Source organism: Danio rerio, chromosome 19 (assembly GCF_052040795.2).
Source record: "Danio rerio strain M-AB ecotype USA chromosome 19, GRCz13ab, whole genome shotgun sequence".
Classification (NCBI taxonomy): Eukaryota; Metazoa; Chordata; class Actinopteri; order Cypriniformes; family Danionidae; genus Danio; species Danio rerio.
The window spans coordinates 28,577,544-28,598,425 of NC_141039.2; the positions used below are offsets into that span (position 1 = coordinate 28,577,544).

The 20,882-nt window shown below is 36.4% G+C and overlaps 1 protein-coding gene across 5 annotated transcripts in view; it reads left to right on the forward strand.

Moving 5' to 3' along the window:
* The window catches only part of npr1a (natriuretic peptide receptor 1a), a 238,772-nt gene that overhangs the window by 85,587 nt on the left and 132,303 nt on the right, over positions 1-20,882 (forward strand). For all 5 annotated transcript variants that reach the window (XR_015516012.1, XM_087294615.1, XM_087294617.1 and 2 more), the window contains one exon: positions 6,818-7,005. Coding sequence is in view for 4 of the 5 variants with exons in the window: in XM_087294615.1 (XP_087150741.1) it covers positions 6,818-7,005 (188 nt within the window). In the remaining variant the exon portion in view is untranslated. The remainder of the gene's footprint in view (positions 1-6,817; positions 7,006-20,882) is intronic.

A 20,882-nucleotide genomic window follows, 5' to 3' on the forward strand; every position in this document is an offset into this window, starting at 1 on the left:
CAAAAACAACCAAGAACATAATGAAAGGGTAGTCGATTTAAGCAATACATAAAACACAGATTGTCACATTTTCCATATATTTGGAGTGGTCTTTAAGTGCATGACTGGACTTAGGAAAAATAATCCAAAATAATATGTAAAAGTCCTGTCCTTCGCTTTTGGCTGCACATTTATTTTTCACCAAACTCAAAAACCCTCAAAATATTTAGAATATTCAGCACCATTGCGGACGAAATCGAATACTTCCCTACAATATAGTATATACTGATAAGGACTCTATACTGCTCAAGGAGCGCAGTCTTCTTAACTTTAAACCGAGATCCTGACTCTTTCTGTTTGTTAAAAATCCCAGGATGTCCTAAATCCCAGTAGGGGTTAAACCACGGCATCCTGGCCAAATGTTCTATCCATCGTGGCTTCCTAACCTTCACTATATCATAATTGGCTTCTCTACACTAATCAGCTGGTGTGTGTTGTGCGGTCTGGCACAGTATGGCTGTTGTCACATCATCCAGGTGGATGCTGCACACTAGTGGTGGATGAGGAGCTTTCAACCAAAAATGTGTAAAGGGCTTTGAGTGTCCAGAAAAGTGCTATATAAATGTAAGGAATTAATTATTATATGAAAAACAGTATGCAAGCCGAGTAGAACTGTATATCAGAAGTAATAGTATTCGAAACAAAGTAGGTGAGAAGTACCTGGATGCACCACTTCTCCTGTTGAAATCTGAAATGTACATCTAATGGACACTTTACTCTCCTATAAGGCCATGTGAGAGAATTTATGAAAGGTAGTGAAGTGCAGCTGATGTGGATAAGTCATGTGATAATGATAAATGTAGTATGTCTGAATTCCCTTCATGCTACCCACAATTATACTATATAATCCACTTTTCTAATGCTCATGAAAAAAAATTCAAAACCAAATGTAGTACCTAGTACCTACACAAGTATTATACCATTTTAGATGCAGATTTCATTATTAATGCGGCCAATCTGTTATACTTTTTGTTATTTTTATGTGTAATGCCATATGGACAAACACAAATGCTCATTTTTAAACACTAAAACAGTGTCTATTCACAGTGGGGAAAATTAGTATTGAACATGTCACCGTTTTCACAGAAAACATTTTTCTAAAGGTGCTGTTGAATTTAATTTTTCAACAGATGTTGATAGCAACCAAAGAAATGCATATATGCAAAGAAAACAAATCTAATTAGTTTAGAAATGAAGTTATGTATAATAAAACAAAATGATGCAGGGAAAAAGTATTGAACACATGAAGAAAGGGAGGTGTAAAAGGCAGTGAAAGCCCAGACAGCTGCTGCAATCTCTCAGTGGTTATTCAGCATCTCTTTGCCATTCCATAGTGTAAATTAATATTCACTGCTTCAGTACAACATCTACATTACCAGGATGATGAAGATTAAACCAGAGTGGACATTTCAGCCAGAAAATAGCCCCTTTCACACAGTGATACCGGTAAATATCTGGAAAATTTCCGGAACGACTTTACCGGTGTTTTCAAAAAAGCGCTGTTCACACAGGCGAGGACGTTACGGAAATTTTCCGGAAAAGAGCATTCACACATCCATTCCAAAATACCGGTAAATTCTGACATCATTCACCACAAATGAGCTTTAAATGGCTGCGCTTGTATTTGTAAACATTTGACTAAATTACAAACTCTGTGGATGACCAATATTGTGAACAACTTTCGCAGGATCACTTTCGCATGTCGAGATGTTCATAATATGTGTGTGTGCTGGCGCTCACAGGCTGTTTTCACAGGCACACGCAAAGCTTGAAGGTAAACAAACAACGGCTTATCATAAGCATCTCATAAGCATGATTATTTACACAGTTGGCATTAAGAAGAACATATAAACGTAACCTGACTAACTTCTAGCAGCTAAATGTGTCTGGAAAAATATTCAAAGGCTTTTATTCTCACAAACCGCGCGGACGTAAATGTGTCTGACTGTTGTGATTGGCTAAAGCAGACGTCTCACGTCAGCACAGTCTAGACGTGCACGCGCTTATTACGGCAATCTTCCTTCTGCATTCACACAGCGCAGCATTCCGGCAAATTGCCGGTAATGTTACAACTTCTCTTTCCGGAAAATAGCCAGAACGAATTTACCGGTATTTTCAAAAAGGACCTGTTCACACATACAACCTCTGTATGTCTGTATGTGTGAAAGGGGCTATTGACTCAAAACACAGTCAAGGAAACTCTCAAATGTATTCAGAGAAAGAAAATCAAGCTGTAGGATGGCCCAGTCAATCACTTTAATCCAATAGAAAATACAAAATAAAGATCAGGTTGGATGGACAAAACCCCAGAACCATCAAGATGTTTCCATCCAGTTTAAGTCCAAGATTAACAATGTCATTTTTCAGATTTTATTTTTATTTATTTTATTTTTTTATGTTTGTATAGTTTGGGTTTTTACCAAAAACTGGTTTAATTCCATGTTAACAACTCCTTTAATCCCAGAAGAAAAAAAACAACGTGTTCAATACTTATTTTCCCTGCTGTAATTTTGTTCAAAATGACTGTTTAATACTGTATAACAGTTTTTATTTTTTTTAAATAGCTGAGTTTTCAGACCATATGGAAATGAAACTAGCTCAGCCAATTGCGAGTGAGGATGGGCAAGGACTTTCGTTTTGGGTGACCAATAGCAAACAGGGAAGTTTTTATTAATACTGAAATCAAATATTGCACTTCTGTTGTGACGCCAGTGCTTCTGAAACACATTTCAGCTTTAAAATTATGTGTTATGTCACTCTCTTCTTGTTATTCACAATACTGTTATGTTCTTATTTCAGTAATCTTTTATAAATGCATCTGCAGATTATTAACTGTCAAGAAAAAACAAAACAAACATTAACACATTACGTTTTGGAACATGTAGTTCTTAGTAAAATGATCATGACAGATGTTCCTTGCACAACATGATTCACTTAAGTACATGTTCCTGAATAAATATCTTTTGTTGGTCCTGAAAGTAGCTTCAGACAATTACAGCCATAACCCTGTCACAGAATCAGAGGGAAATTATAGGCTGTTATGAATGTTGTTCAGTCCTCAAAATGTTACGCTGCCTGCAAATCTTCCTACTTATCAATCGAGATACTGTAATTATGAAATTATGTGATTTTAGATTAGATAAAAATTAATGTGTTTGGGCATTTTCAAATGTTTTGGTCTGTTTTATTTCTCTGTCAAAAACACAAGTAGATTTTTAAATATAAATTAAAAATGAATAAAGTATATTTTCAAATTTCCATCGATGATATTGCATCTTGATAACAACTTACAATATTACCATATTATAATGGTCATGTTCAATAGTAATATTATGTTGGTGTAAATACATTATGTACTATTGGGGTGATTATGTGTCTTAATTTAGCCGTACCTTTTTGTGTTCCAGCCAGCAGATTTTTAGTGACAAATCTTATTTTGACACAAATTTTAAGAAAATGCTTATAATTTAAACAACAAAATAAAAAACTCAACGATACACTCTGGGTAAATTTACAACCCTTTTGTTATTTTATAGATGAAAACATCAACCAAATTAAACTGCTTTAAAACTGCATTAGATCTTTTTTTTTTCTTTCTGTTAATCAACATCAGTCCTGATTAAAACAATAAAACTGCTTAGAAAATTACAGGATGTTAACTCTTTAAATGCCAAATTTATAAATTATGTCACTGATTTGGTGGAAGAAAAGCACACAAAATGATGTATTTTCAATATAAAAAGTAATCGTACGCTGGATTTTTACCTTTTATCAAAGTCTCGGACATGTGAAGCAACATTGCGTTTGATGCATTGTTTTTGATTAATTTAATTTTGTTTCACCCTAATTTACTCTTGGTGGCTGTTTTTTGCCCCATTGACTTTCTTTTTAACCACATTTTTTTAATGCAAAACCATGACACCCTATTATAATGCATTTTTGATTGTGGTTGGTTTAACCTGTTGGTAAGAGGTAAAATTAGTCATTTTTACTGCTGATCATCAGCTGGCATCATTAACCCTTTAGATAGGCCTGTGCTAAAAAAAGTTTAGTTTTATTGATTTTCTATGGATTATAACAGCAAATTAAAGTGTGTGTCTGTGAGAGTGTGAGAGTGACCTTAAAGCACTTACCTTGATATGTCTGAGAAAATCAAAATATGCATCTCAGCTCTCAGATCTACATGGAGTAAACAAAAACAAAGACTGTGGACTTAATCATACACCCAGCGCAATAAGGAGCAAGATGTGTTTCCAAGGCGTGTTTTAAAACATTGCAACTCTCATTTTCCCACTTCTGCCCTGTTGTTTAAATAGCTAATCCATTTGCACCCCTTTGTTGACTCATGGGTGTTCTGGTCTGGAAAAGAGGTGTGTTAAGGCTCATTGTTGGCACGTTTCTATTTTAGGAACTAAAATAGACTGTTCAATAGACCAGCTAAAAGCAAGTCTAAAGTCCAGCACAGAGCATGTCAGTTGTGTGCCTGCCTTACACATTGCTTAATACGCACAGGCTGTAATGCAATACAGAAATATCTTTACCAATGAAAAAGTTTACCAGTGAGAAAGTGAAAGTAAAGGTCAAATGACAGAGGCCCATTATCCTCTTGCTCCAGATGCTTTTTAACTGTTTTCTTAAATGTTTTGAAGTATTCAGTTTTTCTCTCCCAACTCTTAAAGGGAATGGGAGATGAGACCCTGATTGGTTGGTTTTCAAAACTATATACTTCTGCGTCAAGCACACGCGTATGCTACAGCACAGCCTATGCGTGGACGCATAGCCCTCATCGTGGCCGTCGAAAAAAAAACAAAACACTAGCAAAGAAACTCAACACAGAGGAACACACTCACTGCCCGCTAGCATTTTGGAAGTGTTATTGCAGAGGAACACAAACAGCGCGCAGAAGAATAAATCCACGGCAACACTCAGGCCATGTGCGTGGGTCACGCAGAAGTATAAGCCAGGCTTTACTCATTAAGAAAATAATCTCAACCAGGGCCGGAGTGGGACTCCTTTTTAGCTCTGGAGTTTCAATCCTTAAACCGGCCCACCTCAGTCGACGACTGACTATATAAAAATAACGTCATTTTCAATTCAGTTTCAAATGACACTAACATGTCTTTTTCAAGGACACAGCTGCTTTAGAACTTCAAATGTTTTTCATAAATTTGAGAACATTAATTCTTTATAGATATCCAGTCCTTTGTAACGGTCGTCACACACACACACACACACACACACACACACACAAAAATGTACCCCTGCATAAGTAACCCAAACAGTATTTTATGTCTTAACACTGAAAATGAAAAAAATATATTATACTCTGGTGAGGTTTGAACTCAGATCGGCGGCGTTGTAACGCAACGTGCTAACCACTAGACCACGATGATTTGAATGTGAATCATCTGATTTTTATTGAGCAGGTGTAATATTCATTAATGTTAATCAATATTCACTAAGGTGCCGCTGTTTGAGGTGGAATGGGGTGCAGCCCGCAGGTTAATGATGATCATCATTAACCTGCAGGCTGCATTTGGCTCACGGGACTGCGAGAAAATAAATAAAAAGAGCAGATCTGCGGCAAAATAATTTACAAAAAGAATGAGGTTATAGTCAAATAAACAAATAAATGAAAAAAGTGCAACTGCTGAGAGTGCAAGCAGGTAGGGACACCAGCCCTCGCGGGCAAAAAACGGACAAGCCCACCGGGAATTCTCCCTGTTCTCCCAATTAGCCAATCCGGGCCTGATCTCAACCGTGTTAGACCATGCACCGTGGCGCAAAGTGAATTTTTTCCATCCTTAAAATAGCAAAAGTAAATTCGGACACGCCTTTAATGCTTTTGCGCCCTGCGCTTTAGACTGTACACCTAGATTAAAATAAAGCCCTGTGTGTTTTTTTGCAACATCAAATGTGTTTGCAGTGGATGTCAATGGGGCAGAAACAGCCACTAACAGTAAATTAGGGAGAATTTTTTTTTTATAAATTTTTTTTATTTTTTTATTTAACAATGCATCAGAGCCAATGTTGTTACTAATCGTTCACATGTCTAAGACTTTGATAAAAGGTAAAAAAGAACATCCAGTTCAAAATTACTTTTTATGTTAAAAATACATAATTTTCAGGGTTTTTTTTCACCAAATCAGTGACATCATTTGTGAACATTTTAATTATAGAGTTTTCTTTAAAATTTATGCATAAAAATTTGAAAAAAAAGTTTTTTTAACTGATGCATTTTACAGCACTTTAATTTAGTGGATGTTTTCATCTCTAACACTACAAAAGGGTAGTAAATTGAGCAGTTCATAAGGGATATTATCACTGTATATTATCATTATTAGCAGGTTTGTTTTTTTAATTGTCGTATTGGAATTCAGCACATCTTAATGCATAATAAATAGCACATTTTACCCCTGAAGCAGGCAAAAACATTGTACAGCAGTATAATCAATTACCTTCAGCAGTGACTCACAAAGCAGGAGCAGGAAATCCCATGTTTTACAGCCTAGGAAACACAAAAGCTTTGCTTCCATTTCAGCTCTTGGAGTGAGTTTCAGCTCGTCAACTTAATAACCTCCAGCCTAATTGGAAATTAAAGTGTCAGATGTTTTCAGGTGCTTTTGCATTTGCATTATATACCCAAGCTCATTCGCCACACAAGCACATTCCGTTCTAATAAGCGGGACTGAATTCTCATTAAGTCTGAACCGTTTTTTCTTCCATCCATGAGTACCCTTAAGGCAGATAATTGAGTTTGTTTATCTTGTGTTTGCAGTGGTGTATGTCTGCTGCAAGTGGGAGACGTTTCGCAAGTTGATGGTGGAGTTCTGGAGGCAGGGTTTTCCTCAGGAGGAGTACGCTTTCTTCTTCATCGACCTGTTTGGACGCAGTTTGCAGAGCCATCCTGCCAGACCATGGGCAAGAGGAGATGCTGATGACAATGCAGCCAAAGAGGCCTTTAAAGTGAGTAATGTGCTGATGGAATAGTAATAATAACCAGATTGAGACTTTAGAGTCTACAGAGAGGGGTCTAGATCAATTTCAGATGTGGCCCAGATGTGTCTTTTTCTAAAACATATTTTGTTATAAATTTCTACAAAATATTCTTTAAAAATCTTTTAAATCTAATTTGCTAATAATGCTAATTATTAACATTATCAATCACCAGCTATTATTGTATTGTTCCAATCAGTGTTAAATATAGTTTTTCTGTTAAATATGCTTATGAAATTTAAAATTATATATTAAAAAAAGTGTTTATTTCAAATAGAATTATCGTTAATAATGCTTTACTATCACTTTTTTAGTTTGATGTGTTACTAAAAAGATCACACAAAAATTAAGACACAAACATACTTTTACATTGATAATAAAAATAAATGTTTTTTCAAACATCAAAGCAGCATAATAGTTTATAAATAAAATGTGTCTTGGCAACATGGCGGCACAGTGGGTAGCGTCGTCGCCTCACAGCAAGAAGGTTGCTGGTTCGAGCCCTGACTGGGTCAGTTGGCATTTCTGTGTGGAGTTTGCATGTTCGTGTGGGTTTCCTCCTGGTGTTCCAGTTTCCCTCACAGTCCAAAGACATGTGCTATAGGTGAATTGGGTAAGCTAAAATTGACCGTAGTGTATGTGTGTGTGAATGAGTGTGTATGAGTGTTTCCCAGTGATGGGTTGCAGCTGTAAGGGCATCCACTGTGTAAAACAAATGGTGGATAAGTTGGTGGTTCATTCCACTGTGGCGACCCCAGAATAATGAAGGGACTAAGCCTAAAATTAATAAATGAATGATGAAATGTGTCTTTAAAGTAATCATGCTAAAAATGTTGCGTTGAAAAACAGAATTAAATTAGATTTAAAGAAATACTCAAATTTAAAGTATAGTTAGTTTAAAGTCTAACAATATTTTACAACTTTACTATATTTATATATTTACTATATTTTATTCTCATGCAGCCCTGACAACTAAAGAAATACATACAGTTGAAATCAGAATTATTATTATTATTTTTAAAATATTTCCCAAATAATGTTTTATAGAGCAAGGAGATCTTCACAGTATGTCTTACAATATTTTTTTCTTCTGGAGAAAGTGTCTGTTTTATTTTGGTGAGGATAAAGCAGTTTTTAATGTTTTTTAAATTATTTAAAGGTCAAAATTATTAGCCCCTTTAAGCTATATATTTTTTTTCCAATTGTCTGCTGAACAAACCATCAATATACAATGATTGCCTAATTACCCTAACCTGCCTAGTTAACCTAATTAACCTAGTTAGGCCTTAGCTTAGTCACTTTAAGCTAAATACTAGTGTCTTGAAAAATATCTAGTAAAATATTAATATATAATAATAATAATAATAATAATTATAGTTAATAGAAATTAACTATTAAAACTATTATGTTTAGAAATTTATCCAAAAAAAATCTCTCCATTAAACAGAAAATGGGGGGAAAATAATCGGGGGGTTAATAATTTAGGGGCTAATAATTAAACTAATAATTCTGACTTCCAACTGTATATGAATAAAAAACAAATCTGGGCTATTCTACAGCTTGATTTTCTTATTCTGAAAGCATTTATATGTTTTCTTGACTGTGTTTTGGATCATTGTCTTGCTGAAATGTTCATCCTGGTTTCATCTACATAATCCTGCTAATATAGATGTTGTACTGAAGCATTAATTTACAATGAGGAACGGCAGATCCTTGCTGAATAACTACTGGGAGATTGCAGCTGCTGTCTTGGCTTCAATGTCTTTTTACACCTGCCTTCATGTGTTCAATACTTTTTTCCTGTGTCGTTTTATTACACATAACTCAATTTGTGAACAGATTAGATTTTCTTTCTTTTTATTAATGTGTTATTTTGGTTGTTATCAACATCTAGTGAAAAGTCAACAGTATCTATAGAAATATGTTTTCTGAGAAAAATGGGGATGTTTTGAATCCTTTTTCCCCCACTGTGTGTGAATATTTAAGTTTATTATTTGACATTTTCAATGTACCAACACAACAATAACCATGTCGAATCATAAAAAAATGCCAGACACTGTCCACAGATTTCAACAGTGAAATGCATAGGCATATTTACTGTGAAACTATACTTGTGCAGGTCTTTGCTTATGGTGATTAGCAGGCAGCTGCAGCTGTGTTTCCTCATTTCAGATCAGACAGATAGACACACACTGAGGAATGTGCTGTGTTTGGCTCAGAGTCACCGAGAAACATGACTGGATGTTTGAGAAATGCGGAAATATGACAGCATGGTGAAGGCTGTCGCATGGCTTCATGTCTTCATGTGGCTCACTGCCAACCCTCACCCCCTACTGAGGCTGAAAATGAACTTTATACAGTACATGTTTATTTAGGCTGAAGCGATTATTTTCTTTAGCTATCTAAAACCTTATTTTTGGAGAAATATGCGTTAGTGTAATTGATGAGATCTAGTGGAAATGTGTGCACGCTTCTATTAAGAGCTCATTTTAAAATGAAAGATGATTACATAAATAATTATTTATAAGACTGATTGAGTCGGTCAATTTCTGTAGTTCGCATTTAAACACAATATTGGTTTTAGCCTACTATGCTATTGTTTTGGAGCTTTACTACAATAAGTTTCCATTCATTCAAGGTTAACACTATTTTTATTTAAATATAATGTACATTAAAGCATTAGATAATTGATTAGTGCTATTTGGTTGAGAATTCCTCATCCTTTGAGGGCTTACTCTGCTCTGATTGGTCTAGTAATGCTTATGTTAGAACTTAAACACCCTTTATCTAAATTTCATCTATGAAGACTTTCTCAGCACTTACAATCATGCTATGAACAGGAAGGAAGGTGTCAGTTTTGCTACTCTGCTCTGATTGATTTGATGGCTAAGTCTGTTTTGATTGTTCTAGTACTGTTTAAAATAGGTGTCAAAAAATAAATACCCTTTATCCTAAATCTGAATTTTACCTATAAATACTTTCTCAGCACTTATAAACACGTGATGACAAGGTTTTTACTGACTTTTACCACATGTTGAGTTTGATTCATTGATTGATTCATTCATACATTCATTCATTTTCATCCACTTTGCTGGGGCCGGAGTGCAGGGGCAGCAGACTTAGGAGTGAACCCAAGACCTCCCTCTCCCCAGACTTCCCTCTCCACAGACACTTTCTTCAGCTCCTCCGGGGAAATCCCGAGACATTCCTTGGCCAGCCGAGAGACATATTCCCTCCAGCGTGTCCTTGGTCTTCCCCGAGGCCTCCTCCTGGTGGGACATACCTGGAACACCTCCTTAGGTAGGCATCCAGGAGCCATCTGTAACAGATAACCGAGCCACCTCAGCTGACTTCTCTCCAGGTAGAGGAGTAGCAGCTTTACCCTGAGTTCCTCCGGTCTGACTGAGCTCCCCACCCTATTTATAAGGGTGCGCCCTGCCACCCTCCGAAGGAATCTTATTTCGGCCGCTTGTATCTGAGATCTTGTCCTTTCCGTCATGACCCAAAGCTCATGACAACAGGTGAGAGTAGGAACATAGATTGACCGGTAAATCGAGAGCTTTTCCTTTCAGCTCAGCTCCTTCTTTACCACAACAGACCAGCACTTCGACCGCATTACTGCTGCCACTGCACCAATCCGCCTGTCAATCTCACATTCCATCCTTTCTTCACTCGTGAACAAAACCCCAAGATACTTGAACTCCTCCACCTGGGATGAGGACTTTCCTCCAACCTGGAGATGGTAAACCACCTTTTTCCGGTGGAGCTCCATGGCCTCAGACTTGGGAGTGCTGATTCTGATCCCAGCCGCGTCACACTCAACAGCAAACTGTCCCAGTGCATGCTGAAGGTCCATGTTCTGTGAAAGTAACAGAACAACATCATGTGTGAATAACAGATGAAATCCTGTGGTGCTCAAACCGGACCCCCTCCAGCCCTGCCGGAGCCCAAAATGAACTGGAAACAAGTCTAACTTATTTCCAGCAATGCGAACCAAACTCCTACTGTTCTAACAGTCCGCCTCTGACCCCATACTCCCAGAGCACCCTCCACAGAATGCCACAAGGGACACGGTCGAATGCCTTCTCCAAGTTCACAAAACACATGTGGACTGGTTGGGCATACTCCCATGAACCCTCGAGCACCCTGGTAAAAATATAGAACTGGTCTAGTGTACCACGGCCTGGACAAAAACCGCATTGTTCCTCCTGGATCCTAGGTTCAACCATCAGCCAGGTCCTCCTCTCCAGTTCCTTGACATAGACTTTTCCAGGGAGGCTGAGGAGTGTGATTCCCTATAGTCGGAGCACATCCTCAGGTCCCCTTTTTAAAAATGGGAACTACCACCCCAGTTGCCCAGTCCAGAGGTACTGTCCCTGACCTCCGTAGAGACATGTCAGCCAAGACAGCCGCACAATATTCAGAGACCTCAGATACACAGGGTTGAGTTGAGTTTTCTCCTAAAATTTCTTCTACTTCCTTTTGTTAGAATCTGGTTAGAAGGGAAACTGTCATTTGAAACTCACATAAATTAATTGCTCAAAAAGGTTAAAGCCCGTATTGGTTTGCTTTACAGAAACAAATCTTCGTTTACGCACTTTTCAAAATAGGATTTGGTAAAATAACAGTATTACCAATTTTGGATTATGGTTATTTGATTTACAGATCAGCTTCAAAAGCTCTCCTCCACAAACTAGATGTTATTTACCATGCAGCAATTCGTTTTGTTAATGGTGCATCATTTAATACTCATCACTGTCAACTGTATTCTTTTTTGAATTGATCTTTTTCTGTTGACTTACAAAACTCCATTGGGCAACTTCACTAAATTTACAGTCACTTCTTAACATTCAAAAATGTGATATGAACAGGAAGGATGGTGTCTGTTTTGATGCATCAATTTGAACCCAAATAAAATAGTAACTGCAAAGTGTATTCGGTTTTGCAGCACAGAAACTCTTCCAGACCTCAGCTACAGTGTTTAATAGACATTTGATGTTGACATAGACAAAGTAGATGTTTGCAGGCAGTCAATGAAGACTTTGAACTAGTATTATGAACATTTTTTGCAAGCCTACATGGGTGTGTGCAGAAAGAAAGCGTGACATCACTGATGACTTTCAGGAAGTTCAGAATTGCCGTTTTCCTCTGGGAGATAATAATTTGATTATTTGCTGAGTCCTAGACTAATATTTGAGAGCACGAAGTTCCACAAATGGTGGCACCATCTGCAGATGCAATATTCATAATATCACAAATTTTGTCTCTCAGAAATGCACATAAGATTGAGTTTGGATTAGGGTTGACATGTATCACTATGCAATAAGGGACAAATCTGAAAATCCTCAGGGACATGTTTAGTGATGCATCAATCTCGATTTCTCATGCCCGATTCTGTTTGCTGATTTTTTTTTACAAACTGGATGGGCCTGGTCTGTACTATGCAGGGTTTCTGGGAGAAATAACAAACTTGAAATAGGGGAGACTCCTGGGAAAAGCGGGAAAAACAAAAACAGCGGGCAGAATAAATGAAAATGAAACTTTACTCTCTGCCAGTAGATGGCGCTTAAAGAACAGCAGAAATAATGTAATTTCCTGGGTTATTGCCAGAAACAAATCTTCTCCTGTGCTATTTATTCATTCATTCATTTTCTTTTCGGCAGAGTTCCTTTATTAATCTGGGGTCACCACAGCGGAATGAACCGGCAACTTATCCAGCACATGTTTTGCGCAGCAGACGTTCTTCCAATTGCAACCCGTCACTGGGAAACACTCATACACTCTCATTCACACACAAACACTACGGACAATTTTAGTTTACCCAATTCACCTGTACCACATGTCTTTGGACTGTGGGGGAAACCAGAGCACCCGGAGGGCACCCACGTGAACGCAAGGAAAACATGCAAACTCCACACAGAAATGCCAACTGACCCAGCCAAGGCTCGAACCAGCGACCTTCTTGCTGTGAGACGATAGCACTACCTACTGCGCCACCGCGTCGCTCTGTGGTATTTAATATTCATAAAATATCATCTAACTCACTGGTGGGCAAACTTGCTCCTGGAGGGCCGGTGTCCTGCACAGTTTAGCTCCAACTCTAATTAAACACACCTGCTTATAGATTTCCTGTGATCTTGAAGACACTGATTAGCTTGTTCAGGTGTGTTTGATTAGTGTTAGAGCTAAACTGTGCAGGACACCGGCCCTCCAGGACTGAGTTTGCCCACCCCTGATCTTAATACACCCTTTTCACCAGACTGTTATGACACGTTTAACTGTCATCATAATCTTAAATCCTTGAAAGTTATAAATATTTTAATATAAAAAAATATGTATAAAGATTTATATGCATTTATGTATTTATTTTATCATTTTTGCATCAAATTAAAAAAAAACTGCAGCATCTATGGTGCTGACAGTAACTTTGTTCTCCTCTGACTGCTATCGTCAGTCTCACCCTATTTTTTCCTTTTTCTGAAAGTCAACACCTAGACATTTTTTTTATTATTATATCATCAAATAAGATGTAAAAAAAATAAAAAATATTTGTTGTATTCTCCCCTACACTGCGCTCTAAGTTTACTCAACTATGACGACTTCTGAGAAACCCCAAAATGTGATAATGATCTATAGCATCTCTTATGGATACATCATCCGCAACTGTAGTATTTTAATATAAACAATAAACGGAACATGGCAGGTTCTGTAAGGGACAAATCAAGTCCAAAATATGGGATGTCCTACCCAATACAGGATAGTTGGTAAGCGAAAAAAGGAATGCCGTCATACCGCCCCATAGCGTTTGTTTTAAAGATGAAAGGCAACCATACATACTTCTGGCTACATAATTCGCAATAAAATGTATATAGAGCTATGTTTTCAGAGCCTATGTTGGCTGTTTTCTAATAAATTGTCCTCATGTTGCACAGTTCAAACAAGAAAAGTTGTTTTGTTTATTTTTTTCGTACTTTCGACAGTGTATCTCACACAATATTATGTCATTGCTTTTCAGTTCATGTCACCAGCATGACCTTTAAGACTGTTTATCTGCACTGGAAGAGAAAAATGTAACCAAATACAGTCTGAAAGCCTGATTTGTTGTGAATTTTGATCTTTGACAAACAGCTCTATTGCACACTATGTGAAAGATGATATTTAAAAAAGTGTAATGTAGCACTTTAAATGTAACCATTTAAAATGTATGTGCAATCAAACTAGAAAATTACATCTGGCACAGTAGATGATAACAATATGAGGAAAAATACATTTCCTGAAATATTTGATACCAAATGTGTGTTGTGCTTAACAGAACTGGGTGTTTAACCACTCTAAGAAACCGCATTATAATGAGTTCTCACACAGACTCAGAAAGGGTCTTATTTACATTCAGTGGCATTAACCAACAGCTGTGGTAAGCTGACATTTACTCACTCGTAGACAGGAATCATTCCATTAGGCTCATGATATAGCAAACAGTTGGTACTGAAAATGATTTCATCAAATGTTTGTATCAGAGGCGACTGTCTTGTTGGGATATTTAGGGAATAAAAGCCATGATAAAGTGTTTTTACTTGTCATCTTCAATGTTTGTTGAGGCTACAGTTCCTTAGTTTAAAGCTACAGTATAGTTCACCGAAAAACAAAGATTTGCTGTTATTTTTCTCACTGTCGGGCCGTTTAAGACGTAGAGGATCAACAGTAGAACATTAAAGAGATTTTTAGACTAAAGGTAACAGTGCTATATCAATAATGTTAAAGGGGTCCTACTTTTTTACAAATGTTTGAGGGATGTACTAGAACATAATATCATGCTTGGTGGTTTATTTGTCAAACTTAATTTTTCACATCTCTCCTCAGCCTGGCAAAAACAGCTCTATTAGTTTCAGGTTTGATGAAGGCCTGTCTTTCGAAAAACAAAATGTGTTGTGACTGATAAGCTGTCCCAGTGCATTGTGATTGGCGTACAGCTAAGATGATGTTTCAATGAAATAACATTTGTTTTGAGTTGAAAACATTTAAATACATATTAGGGCTGTCAAAATTAGAGTGTTATCGCATGCAATTGATTTGAAATATTTAACTGCAGTTCAGCAGTTCAATTTTATTCAGCAACATATTGTTCATGCCCCGTGACAATTATTGGATGAAAATTTGAAGTAAAGAGTGTTTTTTAATGGAATTTGATACCGCATGACGAATGGAAAGAAAAACCTCTGCATTTTGTGACTCGGGTTGTCCTTTAAGGTAATCAGGAATTGCTGGTTACATGGTAGACTCTCAATCAGTATTATCTTAATCATAAAATCGGAGTATTGGTGTCTATGTAAATGTCCTCAGTGAAAGTGCCAGATGATGTTGCAAGCTGTCAAAGACAGCCGATTCCTCTGCCATTAAGTTGATTCCATGCACCCTCAAATGTTTTATTAGGTTTGACATGTTTCACCCCTACACACAACTTTTGTAAAGCTTCTGTTTCACATTGCTGTGTCAAAATCCTTGCTTGTAAAATACAGCCATACTTGAGAATGTTTAGAGATGGTGTGACCAAAGTCCCTGTAAGAAGTCTACATCTTTGGTATGTGCCTTTGATGCACCCCTTAGTGCTTCTTGCGTCCTTGTCACAGCAGCAGTGGCACCAAAATTAGGCATCAAAATGCATATGCTGATTCGATGATTCTGCTTGTGAGGGACTGTTCTCACTCTCAGGTCACATCATTCAAAAGAAAATGGCCACATTGTCCCCCGATAATGTTAACAGATTGGAATGTTTTATCAAATGGCTGAATGTAAAGGATGACTCTGCAAAATTGTTTCTACTTTATAATTCATGTGCTCAACTCTCAGCAATACAACTTTTCAATGAGTACAATTGTTTGTATTCAATACTTTATTATAATTTTCCAGTTTCCATATTTGCAATGCCTGTTTTTGGATTTGTTTTGTTGTCCACTTAGAATCCAACATGGAAATCATTTGTGCTTGTTATTAGCATTGATGTTTTGAAATTCAAATAGCACTTACATGCCTGTGTTTTTATTTCTGCAATAAATATGTTTTTTTGCGAATAATCACTATTAATGGCAAAAAAAAGTGATTAATTAGTCATTTTTTAATCGATTGACAGCCCTAATACATATATGTACTAGCAAGAAAACACATTTATTACATTCATGTTTTTGGACACAGCTAATGATAATAAGTTTACACATAATCTATTGATGTGTATAACAATGGATACACACTATTTACATAATTAGATTGATTGCTTTATTCTTCTCCCAGTTAAACAGTCACTTATTTCCATGTGTTTGGTAAGAATTTAATTCATTTATGTGTTGTAAGTCCAGCAGCTTTTAATCTCTCCACCGCAGTGCAGGCTAGCATGGCGGCGCCCACCTACACCATTGATCACCTAATCTGATCATTATACAGATGCTTACACAACAGAACACTTGTTTTTATGGTTATCTGAGGATCTGAATATCAAATAATGCACAATTTAATCAGTCTAAGCCCAGAATATTGGTGAAGAGGATCATGCAGAGCCTTTACATGCTTAGATATAACAGAAATATCAGACTGACAATGTTATTGTTGTTTTGCCCATCCCTAACCGTTCAATTTAACCGTTCAAGGGAATAATTTAATAATTACATTTGGATGAAAGCAAAGCTTATATTGATGAAATGAGCTGTTCAGTCACAAAAAGAAATATTTTTAAACTAAATATCTCTCTTTAGAGTGGACTTTTAAGATTTTGTGACTTTGTAGTTTTTTTTATGCATAAGCATAAACTCTGCACAGACTAACATTCAAACTGTGGGAAAAATATATAGCAGGACCTCCTTTATTTTTTGCACAGAATGATTATTTCAGCTCATAAGCATTGGCAGTGGTCAAAGATCCTGGATTCAGCTAATAATCATTATAATTTTATACTCTACTGAAGAAAAAAGTCACAAATATCTTGGGTGGTTTGAGGTGGTAAATTAAAAGGAGATTTCATTTTTTGCTGTATTGTCTCTTTAAAGTCATCAAAAGTGATTTAAATTTATTTAAATGTACACATAATCATTTTTATTTATTTATATGTCCTCATAATCTCTAATCAGTAACATTAATTTAGCCTGTCATTCAAATGAAATTGCAGCACTTAGCAAATTATAACAATCTAATCAATTCTCCATGGGCAAAATCAAGTCCCACCAAACATTTTGTTTCTCTTTTGAAAAACCATTTTATTTAGATTAATAAGATAATATGATACAGAAAATAATGCCAAGGAAATCAGTGTCATGCCAACTTCAGTTAGCAATCAGTGAGGACTGGTATTTGCCAGCTTTTTTTCTTAACTTCAGAGTTGCTGGTTTGAGACTTGGCTGGACCAGTTGGCTTTTCTGTGTGGAGTTTGCATGTTCTCTCTGTGTGGCATGGGTTTCCTCTGGGTGCTCCGGTTTCTCCCACAGTCCAGAGACATGTGGTAGTTTTAATAGTGTGTATGCATGTTTCCCAATACTGGGTTGTGGCTGAAAGGGCATACGCTATGCGAAGCATATGCTGGATGGAATAGTTGGTGGTTTATTCCGCTGTGGCAAATGAATGATTGAATAATTTACTAATGTTACAAAACTTTTCAAGACATTAATGAATATTTTTTGTTGTTGTTTTACTTATAATTAAAGACAAACTCAAGTCATCTTTATTTCTATGGGGCGTTAAAGAGTCAAACTTGCATTGATTAACAGGAAAAAAGATAAAAAGCCATAACAATAGTTCACTTTGTAGGATATATTTGTGGTCAGGTAAGAGAGTAGAGGTAGAATGCTTTTAAAAGCAATAATGAGCTCTTCCATATTAGACATTAATCATACTATACCATTAGTATATTACCAATACATTATGAGATATAAAAATAACAATATTAATAAAACCACAAAACAAAAAGTGTAGCCCTTGTTCGCAATTTGATTTTAAAATGAACCCTTTTCACAAAACTGTCATGATGCTTTCGGTCATCAGCATCTTAAATCCTTGAAATTTATTAATATTTAGATTTTTCAAAAACATATGTACATTTATATGTATTTACAAATGTTTTATATAATCTGCATGAAATTACAAAAAAAAATAAGGATTACACCTTATGCGAGGTGTTTCTAACACAGTGTATTTGATGTTGGACAGTAAATTTGATGTTGTTCTCTCCTCTGGCTGCCGTTATCACTCTCCCATTCTTTGCACTCTAAGTTTACCTAACTATAAAGATGTCCACTGCTGAGAAAGCCAAAAATGTGAAAAGGATCTATTGCATTCCTGTCAACATTGGGATCTAAATATAAGAGATATCAACCGTTGCCGCCCCCTTCCCCATCCCACCATCCCCCCACGCCGGAATCCTGCTATTTTTATATTTATTTCATAATGTTTTCATGCCTAAATAAAATAAAAGCACAGAACAGACTCACATTTAATAGCAAGTGGCGTTCTATGGTGGTTCGGCGGTATGGGTTATAGGTATATGGAGGATGGGCTCTTTAATGTTTATTGCCACCCATCATAGAAAGATTAAAAATATCATAGAAAGATTAAAAATATGGGAGAAATACAGGAAAATACCTTTACGGGATGGTAACGGAATAGAATTGTAAAATACGAGAGAATCCATGGAAAAATGGGAGAAATTGGGAATTGGGTTAGTTTGGTTCATGCACTCCCACGACAAATACAGTCAGTCCAGATGTTCCAGTCTAATCGCTGGAGTTAATCCAAATAGACGACAGCAGTGCATCAACTTAGCAGCCATTCACGTCTTTGCATCTGAAAGCGTGAGATGCGGTGGCAAAGAGCTTAGAATGAGCAAGAGGCGACACTCAATAGAACGTTCCATTGCAACAGCAGCGCCCAGCAACAGCCTCGGATTCCGCCATTTTGGAGTGAAAGTGATTGGCTGGATATCATTACTGTCGCAATGGCAAGCAGCTGCTTTGTTTTTAAAGCTGACATACAACCTAAAAGACGACAATACAACACTTACTATCACAATCATCAGCACTTTTAATAGTTTATTTAACAGACTTATAATATGCTGTTGTTCTATTGGAGTTTTCATTCCAAAATGGCCACCGCACCCTCTAGTGGGTAATAAAACTAAACCCAAATAAAACTAGAGTATCGCCTCTTGGTCTTTCTAAGCTCTTGGCGGTGGTCAGTTGTTCCACAATATTGTCATTGTCATGTCAACTTGGTACACAGAAGCACAACTCCTGCTGATTGGTCCACTGTTGTATAACTGACATTGAGTGCCACTGCATGTAAAAGTTTCATCTGTTTTATCTTAATACGCCATTGAAAATTGTAGTGCTCATGTGCGAGGTGCAGAAGACACAAGAGTATAATGATCATGCACATTCATTCATAAACCACAATTACATATAAAAGCAATGTAAATATAAGGTTCTGTCTCATCTCGTGCTTACGCATGTCTGAATCCTTTCTCTACACACACACAAGATTGAGCCGTTATTGTACCTCACACGCTGTTATGAATGAACTTCCAGTTAGTGCTAGTATCTTCATTAAAAGAGATTTCAGATTTTGCTGAATCTATGCACAATTGGTGTTTTAATGTTGTTAGGAAAGAGTTGGGCTCAACCTTTGAAAGTTATATAGTTTATTACGCAGTCTAATTCTAAAATTTTATTTTTCAATACTTAGTTTGTTTTGAACTTTTGCATCACAAGTACAGTAGCACTCTTTAGCTCCAGCTCAAAATAAACAGTAAAGCAAGCACTGGCTATTGGTTACAGTGTTATTCCTGTTATACCTATTGAACTGTGACCCCAAAACCAAGGCGCATACAGTACCAAACCATAGCCTCCATGTACCATTAAACCCATACTAAAGACAATAAATAAAAATACTAAGTTCTTTAAAATACAAGTGGTACTTCAGATGTATTAATGCCTCCCACAACAAGCAACATTATTTAAGCTATTGCCTGTGTGTACAGTGTAATAAAGCTCGTCGTATGTAAGTTTAAGTTTCAGGTTTGCTCAAAATAAACATTGATAAACAAGACAATCTTTTCAAAAGCTCTTGCTGTAAAATAATTAAATTTATGTCACTGTAACGATTTCTAGCTGTTTGGTCTTTCTGTGCTATTGAAAAGCCAGCAGACACACACTGTTATTATCAACGTCAGCTTCTATTATCCCCATCCACTTCACACAAATCATAATTTGTAATACACAAATCTAAAAGTCCTCCGAGAAGGGACACAAAGTGATTCGTTGTGGTGGCTTTTTTGAGCTTGAGCTTTTGAGCTTTCATTTGATATCGATTCACATAGATACATACATGTATATCCTAATAAACGCACTAATTCTTTAGATCTAACCTTGTAAAGTCTAAAATACCATTTCATGTTGATGTGCATTTGATTCTTTTAAATTATTAACATGATCAATACTTTGCTGAAAAATGTGCAACTTCTGTATTCGATTTTCTGTCAACAATTTTTATTTTATTTTTTTATTTTTTGCCTGAAGGCCTTGGAATACTTCAAACAAAAACAAAGTGGTGGTATTTCATAATTTTGAACAACATCAACCAAAACCAAAGTTGAATTGTTGAGTTGAACATGTCTGTGCATAAAACAAATGATTTCTAAAAGGGTCTGAAGTTGAGAAATGAAAACTCCCTTGGTCTTTAAAACATGTAAGAGTTCATTGTGCTTTAAAAAAACATCCTGTAAGTTTTACAATAAAAAATACAATTCAATCCATCTATACTCAATGATACACCACCAAAATAATCTTATATTGAAGCTATTCAGCTAAAATCAA